At 45.7% G+C, this 12025-nt stretch overlaps 1 protein-coding gene across 1 annotated transcript in view; it reads left to right on the top strand.

Moving 5' to 3' along the window:
• CHAT (choline O-acetyltransferase) overlaps window positions 1-12025 on the top strand; it is a 45562-nt gene continuing 33537 nt past the window's right edge. The window contains exons 1-6 of the mRNA XM_036461198.2: window positions 1-101; window positions 2343-2534; window positions 2939-3057; window positions 4520-4573; window positions 10463-10643; window positions 11693-11870. Of these exons, the coding sequence (XP_036317091.1) occupies window positions 36-101; window positions 2343-2534; window positions 2939-3057; window positions 4520-4573; window positions 10463-10643; window positions 11693-11870 (790 nt within the window). The 5' untranslated portion in view covers window positions 1-35. The remainder of the gene's footprint in view (window positions 102-2342; window positions 2535-2938; window positions 3058-4519; window positions 4574-10462; window positions 10644-11692; window positions 11871-12025) is intronic.

The following is a 12025-nucleotide window of genomic DNA, read 5'->3' as shown; positions in this document are numbered from 1 at the left end:
TCTGCACTCTGTTTCCTCAGCCACAAGTCACCAAGATGCCCATCCTGGAAAAAGTGCCCCAGAAGATGGCAGCAAAAACTCTCAGCGGTGAGGAGGAAAACGTGAGTAACTTTTGGAGCTCTCTCCCTTATCCCTACTCTCCCCACTCACGTGCCCTTGGCTTCCAGAATAATCCTGAATGGGATTTGCCCTCAGCACTTTCCTAATCTCAGCTCTCCCTTCTCCTGGGCAGCAGGCCCGGGCTGCATCCCTGCCTGAGCCCGTTGAGGAGCCTGGAGGGCTTGGCGGCTCTAGGAACAGCTTTAAGGTGTCTCAACTTTTGTGGCAGGGGTTCAGGATCTGCAGAAGGGACTGATGCACAAGTGAAAACATTAGACAAGAAATATGAATGTAGAAGGCATGGGGGCCAGGTGGAGACCTCTCTCTGTAGAGGCACACTGACACCTGGCCTTGTCCACTTTTCACTCAGTTTTAGATGCACATCTTGCCCTCAGTAAAGGACGGCAAACAGGTAGCAGACAGACCATCTCTAAGGACAATAAAGATCAGTAAAGATCGGTGAGGTTCAGTAAACGTTGAGGCTAATTAGGTCAGGAAATTGCTTTGGGCCACCACTATCTCAACAGAACAATAGTGCTTGGCACTAGTCCTGCTAAGACCCAAGGTCCACCAGCCTTCCGAGTTCCTTGATTCACTCTCATGATAGTATGGGCAGTGGGTGACTTCCCACATCAAGGGGAATGCTGATAGGCACATTCCCTAACCCCAAAGTCCAGGGAGAGCCCATGACCTAGGCCAGATACTTTTATCTCCCAGGACTTCCCCGAGCCCAAGCTCCACTTCCAATGGCTCTGAGCCCAGGAGAGTTGGCTTAGGTAAGCCGTGCCACATCCCAGCCCTGGCTATTGTCACTAGTTCAGCCCTGGAGCTGCAGGCACCATCTTTCCCACTGACCTGAGACAAACCTCCCTCCCAGGAAGGCCTTCTCCCTCCCATTCCACTGACCTTAGAGTGATAGAGCACATCTGTTCCCCACAGTGTCGCATGTGTGTGTCCCTTTGCCACACTTGTCTTCTTGACATCTCCTTGACAACCACACCACTCCCCTTGCCCCACCCTCGCATCCACCACCATAGAGAGGAGAAACCCCTGAAAGAAGGCAGCCAACTTTGTGAAATTTAAGGGGTAATATGAAAATTCCTGGTTTCCAATTGTGGCCAGCTAAGTGAGGAAGGAAGGGGGTAGAAAAGAGAGCAAGGGAGACGGAAGAGAACAGCTGAGGAAGGAGCAGAATGAATACTGGATGAAGATTGATTTCAGGTCTCAGCTCTGCCACCAAATTGCTGGATGACCTGAGACTATCCACTCTCTGGGCCTAAGTTTCCTCATCTGTCAACGGGGCTAAACCATAACCTGTGAGACCCCTGAAGAACACAGCTGGTAAACTGGGAAGTATGGGGCCCCTAGAGATTATGAGATTCCTCTTGGGGATTCCTCTGGAAGGATCAGGACAGTAACATTGTAACATGTAATGATGTGCCCATTTGGAGCCAGTTGCTTCTCTCATTTCATTCTCTGCGGGCCCCTCTGAGGTAGGACCTGTCATTTATGTCCTATCCATGAGGAATCTGAGACTGAGAAAGATTAAGAGAGGAAGGACACCCCACCCCCGTACCCACACGGAGCAGAACCCCCTGTCTGGGTTTCATAACTGCAAGGGATTGAATAAGGAGCCCAGAGCATGAATCACCTTCCCAGGAAACATCTTGCAGAATTCTGGTCATTGGGACAAGCAATGACCGACGTCTCCCACCCTCTTCCACCTGTCCACAGCTCTCCATTAGAGTCAATCGGATTCTGGAGCTCCAGCTGGGAACAGTTCCTAAATTAAGAATGACTAGCAATCACTATCAATAACAGGACAATTTCATCTTAGACTTATTCACTGTAGTTGATGGGCCTTTCGCATCAATGATCTCTTATCCTAAAGAGATGAAGGTTATTGATGCCATCTGACAGGGGAGAAAACTGAGGCACAGAGATAGAGGTGATTTGTTTAAGATCAAACAGCCAGTCAGCAGCAGGGTCAGGGATGAATCCAGGTCTTTTCCTCTGCCCTTTTTTCCTTTGGGGTCAGAGCTGGGGTATGGGAGAGAGAAAACAGGAACCTCCTAAGTTCACAGTTCTGCTGAGCTGAGCAGAGCCCTGGAAACAGACGAGTCTCAGGATAGGAAGCAAGAATGGTAGGTAGCAGATGCAGACAGACCCTAGGCATAGACTTGGACAGGCCTGGGCCACACATGACAGACAGGCACAGTAAGACCTGTGACCCTCTTTCCCAGGAGCTGCCCAAACTCCCGGTGCCCCCCCTGCAGCAGACCCTGGCCACGTACCTGCAGTGCATGCAGCACCTGGTGCCCAGGGAGCAGTTCCGGAGGAGCCAGGCCATCGTGCAGCAGTTTGGGGCCCCAGGGGGCCTGGGTGAGACCCTGCAGCAGAAGCTCCTGGAGAGGCAAGAGAAGACTGCCAACTGGGTAAGCATCGCTGGGAGAGGGCTGACTAGGGGCGGGGGCAGGCAAGGGACCCATGGGGCAGGAGGCAGACTTGGAGACAGAGGGATGTGGGTGAGAGACAGGTAGGTGACAAAGACAGGGCAGATGGGGCACAGGGATGGGGGAGAGAGGAGAGAGGTCAGGGCAAGGCTGAAGGGCAGGCTTGTGGGCTGTGAAACATGGCCCTAGCACATAACTAGGTGCAATGTATACTTGTGGAATGAATGAATGAATGAATGAATGAAGTGCGTGATCCATTGAAGTGTCCCGATTGGCCTTAAGGGCTGCCAGGATGCGATCAGTGTGCTCCACAGGCAAGGTGCCTTTGTGGGAGGGGTGTGTGTGGCCCTTGTGGGTAATGGCTCCCCTCCCCTGCTCTCCCGCAGGTGGCTGAGTACTGGCTGAACGACATGTATCTCAATAACCGCCTAGCCCTGCCTGTCAACTCCAGCCCCGCTGTGATCTTTCCCCGGCAGCACTTCCAGGACACCAACGACCAGCTCAGGTGAGGCCCCTGCTCCCCCTCACAGCGGGGGAGCTGCCTGAGGAAGTCTTGCCCCCCCCCCCCCCCCCCCCCCCCCCCCCGCCCACCAGGAAGGAAAGCTGAAGCTCAGTCTGGGCGGAGCTTTCTGAGGCCAAGTGGTGCTGAGACACGGAGGGGGGGGGCGGGGTGTGTGCCCAGGCCGTGAGGTCAGGAAGGAAGTAGTTAGGTGAGGCTGCCCCTGAGGAACAGACCCAGGTCTGCCTCCGAGGCATTTATTTGGAGGACACGGGGCACCCCGGTGTCCTCATAGCAATCTTGACCTGGCTGAGGCCCTGGGAGAAGGTGGGTCCCCTCTGATCCTGCCAGCACTCGAGGATTGTCTGTGGGACACATTGCCCAGGTGATCTGAGAGGCCCCTGCAGCCCCAGCTCCAAACAGAGGCTCCGAGGAGTTGGCAAAGGTTTCCTCCCGCCAGCTGCCTTCGCCAGAGCCCGTGCCATCTGCTGCAATCTCCCGGCTCACTGAGCCGCTGCAATGGCCTCTGGGCCCGCTGATGACGATGGAGGGACCATTCACGCAAGGCTGGGGCAGGACCAAGGATCTCCCTGCAGCAGCCACTGAGCTCCAAATCCAGTCTCTGGTTTTAAGACCTGAGTGGGACACAGTGCGAGACAGTTCGGGGGAGGAAAATAACAGAGGGCAGGGCCCGTCACCCAGAGGCGGGGTTCAGCGATGGTTGGGAGATCCCAGTCCGTCCTTCCTCACCAAGACCAGTCCAAAGGTCTGGGAGCACCTTCCCTCTCCCCTGTAGCCAGCCCCCACTCCCACCCCTCCTGGCAAAAGGAAGTGAGTGAATGGATGAACAACTTCTGAGAACAGTTCTCAAAATCGCACTGGAGCGGGCGTTTTCCTCCTGATGCAATTAAGCCGGGCTCCTCAGCCATGAGCAGTAAAGGTGACACCATCCGTGGCACGGCTCTCTGGTGTGCTTTCCTTCAGCACCCACTTCCTGTTCATTAGCACTGAGGGGACCAAATGACTGACTTTCCCCAGGAGACAGAATTGCCCAAAACCCAGGGTGCTCGCCCAGGCCAGCCCAGCACGAGCCTTTCCTGGGCAGATCCCCTGCTCTTCCAGCCCTTTCCGGAGGCTCTGTGGCCTCTCCTGGCTTTCTCTCCCTCCTCCTTCGCCTCCTCATTCACTTTCTGGTTTCCTCTCCTCCCCGAAGTTCTCTCCAGGGCACCGTTTTTAACCCAAAGCCTGTGAAGTGCTGACAGCATAGCGGTGGGGCGGGGCAGCAGGTAGCCCATCTTCTTAGGGCAGCTCTCAGACCTGGCATCTGGGGGGCGGGGGTCATTGAGTTTGGGGAGAGATAGAAAGAGGGAGGGGGAAAGAAAGGATGTGGGGAGAAAGAAAGAAGGAGCAAGGGAGAGTGGGAGGCTGGGCCCCGGAGAGGAGAGGCCAAGGCTTCATCTCTCTGCAGGTTTGCCGCCAACCTCATCTCGGGAGTGCTCAGCTACAAGGCCATGCTGGACAGGTAGGACTGGGCGCCGCCTGCGAGAGGCAGTGCCTCCGGATTCTCCTCTCTCCCGGCCACAATACACAAGGAGCTCCGAGGGCAGTGACCTTGACATTTTTCAGCTCTGTGTTCCTGTCAAGAGTAGGTGGTACCACACCCACCCCAGCATCAGAATGACCTTTACCCAGCTGCCCCAACCACCAATAGTTCCTTTTCCTGGTGTAAGCACTATCCTGCCTGGATCCCTTTAAAATGCCCCCTTCCTCCATACCTTATATGTACACACGAGCATGTGTACCAGGAATCTGGAGCTCACACAGGAGAGGGGGGAGAAGGGAGAGTTGTAGGAGCAGGACAGGTGAGTCAACCCTGCCACCTGCTACTTGAGGTGCGGTTCTCCTCAGCCCAAGCCTGTTTACTTGGCTTCAACTCCACTTTCCTTTCTGCCTCAATCAATCAGTGGTGTTTGTAAATATGAAATGTTTGTAAAACATTACAAAAATTAATTAGTAAAAAATGGTGCCAAGTATGAGATCACTTTTTGTTAGTTAATGTCTTATTTTATTTTTAAATTACAGTTTACATTCAATATTATTTTGTACTAGCTTCAAGTGTAAAGATGAGTGTTTATAGACAATCGTATACTTTACAAAGTGTTCCTCTTGATATTTCTAGTAGCCAACTGGCTCCATATATAGTTATTATAATATATCCCTGTGACTGTTTTGATCTACCAGTCTGTACTTTTCGATCCCTTCACCCTTTCACTCAGTTCCCCAGCACACCCCTCTCCTTTGACAACTATCAGTCTACTGTCTGCATCTATGGGTCTGTTTCTGTTTTTTTATTCATTTCTACTGCTCTTTAGATTCCACGTATACCTGAAATAATATTACTCTGTTTTTCTCTGATTGACTTATTTCACTTAGCATAACACTCTCTAGGTCCAACCATGCTGTAGCAAATGGTAAGATTGCATTCTTCTTCATGGTAGAGTAAAATCCCATTGTGTATATGTACCAGCACTTTTTAATCCATTTGTCTATTGATGGGCACTTGGGTTGCTTCCATATCTTGGCAATTATACATATGCTTCAATGAACATGAGGGTGCATATGTTCATTTGAATTAGTGTTTTGAATTTCTTCAGATATATTCCCAGAAGTAGAATGATGAGGTCATAAGGCAGTTAAGTTTTTAATTTTTCAAGGAACGTCCGTATTTTTTTTTATAATGGCTGTACCAATTTTAAATTCCATCAACAGTGGAAAAAGTTTCCCTTTTCTACACAATCTCATCAATACTTTTTTGTTGTTGATTTAATGATGATAACCTTTCTGACAGCTGTGAAGTGATATTTCACTGTGGTTTTAATTTATATTTCTCTGATGATTAGTGATGTTAAGCTTCATGTGTCTATAGGCCAGCTGTATGTCCTCTTTGGAGAAGTATCTATTAGTATTTAGGTCCTTCACCAATATTTAAAATTGTTTTGGTGTTGAATTGTATATGCTCTTTAACATTTTGGATATTAACCCCTTATCAGATGTATTGTTGGCAAATATGTTCTCCATTCAGTGGGTTGTCTTTTTCATTTTGTTGATGGCTTCCTTTGCTGTGCAAAAACTTTTTAGTTTGAGATAGTTTAATTTATTTATTTTTTCTTTTGTTTCCCTTGCTCAAGGAGATATATATGAAAAAAATATTGCTACAAGAAATACCCAAGATTTTACTACCTAACTTTTGTTCTAGGATTTTAATGGTTTCAAGCCTTATACTTAAGTGTATTCCATTTTGAGTTTATTACTGTATATGGTGTAAGAAAGTCATCTAGTTTCATTTTTTGTATATATCTTGTTCAATTTTTTCAACATTATTTATTTAATAGACTGTCTTTAACCCATTATATATTCTTTCCTCCTTTGTCATGTATTAATTGACCATATGGGCATGAGTTTATTTTTGAGATCTTTATTCTGTTCCATTGATCTATATGTCTGTTTTTATGCCAATACCATGCTATTTTGATTACTACGGCATTGTAGTATAGTTTGTTATGAGGTAGAATGATTCCTCCAACTTTGTTCTTCTTTCTCAAGATTGCTGTGCCTATGTGGGGTCTTTTGTGATTCTATATAAATTTTAGGGTTATTTGTTCTAGTTCTGTGAAATACACCATTGCTATTTTAATATGAATTGTGTTGAATCTATGGATTGCTTTGGGTAGTACAGACATTTTTACAATGTTATTTTTTTAATTCATGAGCATGGTGTATGCTTGGTTTTATTTTTATTTTCTCTTCAGTGTTTCATAATTTTCCAAGTACAAATTTACTTCCTTGGCTAAATTTATTCCTACATATTTTTTTTATTTTATATTATTGTAAGTGGGATTGTTTTTTTAGTTTTCCTTTCTGATAGTTCATTTTTAATATTTAAAAATGCAACCAATTTTTGAATATTTATTTTGTATCCTGCTTCTTTACTGAATTTATATGTTAGTTTTAGTAGTTTTTGGTGGAGTCTTTAGGGTTTTCTATATACAGTATTATATCATCTGCAAATAATGACAGTTTTACTTCTTCCTTTCTAATTTGGATGCCTTTTATTTATTTTTTCTTGTCTGATTGCTATGACTAGGACTTCCAATACTATGCTGAATAAGAATGGTGAAAGCAGACATCCTTGTCTTGATCTCAAATTTAAGCTAAATACTTATAATTTTTGCCTGCTGAGTATATGATTATTGGCTGTGGGTTTGTCACATATGGCCTTTATTATGTTGTGATATGTTCCCTCTGTTAGAAATAAGGCAAGCCCCTAAATTTAGGGGTCCTGGTAGAACACAAAACATACTGGGGAGCCAGGCAGCAAGGCAAACATCTTTACTCCTGCAGGAGGGTGTGCAGTACATGGTCTAGGAGCACACACACACTGAGCAGGCAGTCTGCTCAGCTTTTTAATTCTGATGCTCGTGACCTGCCCCTCATTCTCAATTGGAGCTCAGGCGCATAGTCTTTAACCACTGGCTAATTCAAAGAAAGGGGTTGACCTTTGTCATTTTAAGATGGCGGCCCCCAGGGAACTGCAAGTCATGTGGCCAATATGGCAGCTACTAAGTAACATGAGCAAACATGGAGGTTGTCTAAACTGTTCCTTGACAGAAAAGATTACTTGTTTATTATCATACTTTTATTCCCACTATCCTGAGAATTTTTATCATAAATGGGTCCTGGACTTCATTAAATATTTTTTATGCATCTATTGTAATGGTCATATGGTTTATTCTTCATTTTCTTTATGTGGTATATCACATTTATTGGTTTACATATATTGTACCAACCTTGCATCCCTAGAATAAATCCTACTTAATCATAGTATATAATATTTTTAATGTATTGCTGGATCTGGTTTGCTAATATTTTGTTGAGGATTTCAGTATCTATGTTCATTAAGGATATTGGCCTATAATTTTCTTTTTAATTCTCACTTGCGGATATTTTTCCATTGATTTTTCAGAGAGAGTGGAAGAGAGAGGAAAAGACAGAGGAAAATATCAATGTGAGAGAAACTCATGGATTGGTTGCCTCCTATACAAACCCCAAGGAGCCTACAACAGAGGTACGTGCCCTTGACCAGAATCAAACCTAAGACCCTTCGGTTCACTGAGCCAAACACTCTGTCTACTGAGCCAAACGGACTAGGGCTGTCCTATAATTTTTTTTCTTTGTAGTGTCCTTATCTGGTTTTGGAATTAGGAGAATGTTGGCCTTGTAAAATGAGTTTGGAAGTCTTCACTACTCTGGATTTCCTTGGGATCATTTAAGAAGGTTAGGTATTGTTTCTTCTTTGAGTGTTTGGTACAATTCACCTGTGAAGCCATTGTCTGGTCCAAGACTCAGGTTTGTTGGAAGTGTGTGATTCCTACTTCAGTTTTATTAGTTGTAATTGTCTATTCAGATTTTCTGATTCTTCTGATTCCGTTTTTGGAAGACTGTATGTTTATGGGAATTTATCCATTTCTTCCACTTTGTCCAATTGGTTGACATATGCTAGTAGTTGTTCATGCTGTTTTCTTATCATCCTTTGTATTTTTGTGCTGTCAGTTGTTACTTGTTGGTTTTCATTTCTGATTTTATTTATTTGGACCCTCTATATTATTATTGATTTTTTACAGAGAAGAAGAGAGAGGGATAGAGAGTTAGAAACATCGATGAGAGAGAATCATCGATCAGCTGCCTCTTGCACACCCCCTATTGGGGATGTGCCCACAACCAAGGTACATGCCCTTGACCAAAATCGAACCTGGGACCTTTCAGTCCACAGACCGATGCTCTATCCACTGAGCCAAACCGGTTTTGGCATGGGCCCTCTATCTTTTTCCCTTGGTGAGTTTGATTAAAGGTTTGTCAATATTGTTTATCTTTTCAAAGAACCAGGTCTCAGTTTCACTGAGAACCTTAAAGATTCCACCAAAACATTACTATTAACTGATAAATAAATTCAGTTAAATAATAGAAAACAAATATTCAGAAATGGTTGCATTCAGAAATGGTTTTGTATTTTTTAGGTTATATTTCATATATTTCCACTCTGATATTTATTATTTTACTTCTTCTACTGTGTTTGGGCTTTTTTCCTCATTCTTTTAGGTGTAAGGTTTGGTTGTTTATTTTAGATTTTTTTCCTGTTGTTTTGAGATAGGCCTGTAATGCTATGATTTTTCCTCTTAGGTAGGTTTGCTTTTGCTGTGTCCCTTAGATTTTGTATTGTGTTCCCATTTTTATTTGTGTTAAGGCATTATTTTTATTTCTTCCTTGATCTCATTGTTAACTCATTCATTGTTTAGTAACGTGTTGTGTGTTTTTCAGGGGTTTTTTTCTTCTTATAATTGATTTCTCATTTCAAAACATTGTGAACAGAGAAGATGTCTAACATGACCAATCTTCTTAAATTTATTGACTTGTTTTATGTTCTAACATGTGATGAGACCACTTTTATTATTGGATGCAAAGACATAAGATTCCTGCTACAAATGTTCCTATAAGATCCCCTTGTGTAGGTTGGTCTTTACAGTTCCGTTCAATACTCACGCCTGGAGCAGCAGGGTGGTGGGACATCCACCCAGTCACCTGATTGCCTCCCAGCTCTTCTCATGGCTGCCTCTTACCCTCAGGGCTCAGCTCACATATCCAGTCATCAGCAAGACTGTCCCTGGCCACCTTGTCACCCTAGCTCACTACCCGAAACCCTCCCATTTACCAGTTTGCTGCTTGTTATCTGTGCCCACTGACGTATTCCAGGACCTGCACCCCATTAGAACAGGAAACTCATCTCTTGTTTGCAACTATATCTTTCCAGATCCCAGAATGGTGCCTAACACAAAGGAGTGCTGGGTAACATTTGTTGTCTGAAAGGTTAGAGGGAAAGAAGGGGAGAGAAACATGGAGGAAGAGAGGAGGAGGAGGAAGAGGGAAAAGGAGGGAGGAAAGACATAAGACATGCTAAGACCACAGGGAAAAGAGAATATTCTGCCTTGAACTCAGAGGAGGCTTCTAGAAGAGATGATGGACTAGAAGGGGTTTTCTAAACAAATTAGCTGAGCACAAGGTGGGGGTGAAGGCATCTAAGCAAAGATTAGCATAAGAAAGGCAAAGGGGGCTGATTGGTTAAGATCTGCTCTGAAGTGCATGAGGCAGGAATGAGGGAGACTAATGAAGGTGCAGGAAATCCCCTAGGATCTTCTTGGCCATGGAAATGGGCATTCCACTACTTTAAAAAGTGGAGGTTTAAGCTCTTTGACTGCCATCATAGTGCAGTTCTCATTTCTGTGCCTCACTTTGCCTAATCAAGTTGCAGTAGAACCAATTCTGACTTCCTGCCTTGCTCCCCACTCTCCCCCTCCAGTCACTCCATCCCCACTGATTGTGCCAAGGGCCAGCTGTCTGGGCAGCAGCTCTGTATGAAGCAATACTACGGCCTCTTCTCTTCCTATCGCCTCCCTGGCCACGTCCAGGACACACTGGTGGCCCAGAAGAGTAGTGTCATGCCTGAGCCGGAGCACATCATTGTGGCCTGCTGCAACCAGGTAAGCGGCCCCCACTGCGGCAGCCTTAGGGCCCGGGGAGGACACATGTGTGCTCAGGCATTCCTGCTTTTCCAAGGGTGCTCATCCCCTCCCAGAGCCACACAGTGAACTGGAGCAGAGTGGCCCCAAAGTGGGATCTCCACACTCCCTGTCAGTTCCATTTCTCGCCATTGGTTGGATTTTCAGAATGAGGAGAGTCATTGATTAAGAACACCTTCAGTGGGCTCCCATTCCAGCCTGACCCTCCAGGTCAGGTCAAAGAGTTGCCTGGATAATGGACTCAGGGTCATTAATGAGACCCTGCAAGGCCCCAGACCCTCCACATGCAGTGACCAAGGCCATGACCTTCCCAGAAACTATACACGGACAGACAGCTTTGCAGATTGTTGGGACCTCCTTGCCTTTTTATCTGCACTCACTATAGTGTGTTTGAGATCTATCCCTATAGCTGAATATGAAACTATTTCGTCTGTTTTTTTTTACTGCTGGGTAGGCATACACTGGACAAGTACATACATTTTACTTAGCATTCTCCTACAGGAGACATTTAAGTTCTCTTTATCATTTTGTTGCTGCAAACTGCTCATATGTACGTTCCCATATACTTGATAAGAACAGGGGAAGAAAGGGCATGGGAGAGTAGGGCACAAGGGTATATGTTTCTCTAAGGTTTAGGCTAAAATGTATATTTATAAGCACAATTGCTGTATGCACATTTTTAGTTTTAATAGACACTGTCCCCCAACAATGGTTGTGCCAATTTATACTCAAGTCCCCATAACTGTAATGCTTTTATAAGAACTAAGAACCACAACAGCAAGGGTTCATTTTGCTAAGTTTAATGTGAACTTCTTTGAATTGAAGCAGCTTGGCGTCCAGCACAGTTAACAAAGTTGAGGTGGTCCCCAAATTGTGACTACTCGGAGCCATGACTACATGGGAACCTTGGGCCTCAACATCTCTGGCCATTCTCAGATCTGTAGGTTCAGCGAAGGCCTGGCACCTGGCCTGGCTGCCGTGAGTGATGTGTTTGACCTGTTTCCCCACAGTTCTTTGTCTTGGATGTTGTCATTAATTTCCGCCGTCTCAGTGAGGGGGATCTGTTCACTCAGTTGAGAAAGATAGTCAAAATGGCTTCCAACGAGGACGAACGCTTGCCTCCAATCGGCCTGCTGACATCAGACGGGAGGAGCCAGTGGGCTGAGGCCAGGACAGTCCTCGTGAAAGGTCAGCCGCAGTGTCCAGCACATCTCCACGCCCATCTCATCCTCACTCCATTGGCTTTCCCACCTCCAGTGTCGGGAACCATGCCTCATCCTCATCTGCCATCGCACTGGAGCTGAGGCCTCCCTCCAACTCAGGACCCGGTGGCAAGTCTTGCT

Source organism: Pipistrellus kuhlii, unplaced genomic scaffold, assembly GCF_014108245.1.
Source record: "Pipistrellus kuhlii isolate mPipKuh1 unplaced genomic scaffold, mPipKuh1.p scaffold_m20_p_35, whole genome shotgun sequence".
NCBI classification, from domain to species: domain Eukaryota; kingdom Metazoa; phylum Chordata; class Mammalia; order Chiroptera; family Vespertilionidae; genus Pipistrellus; species Pipistrellus kuhlii.
Note: the sequence above shows the minus strand (reverse complement) of the source record. Positions and strands in the feature narration are given on the sequence as shown.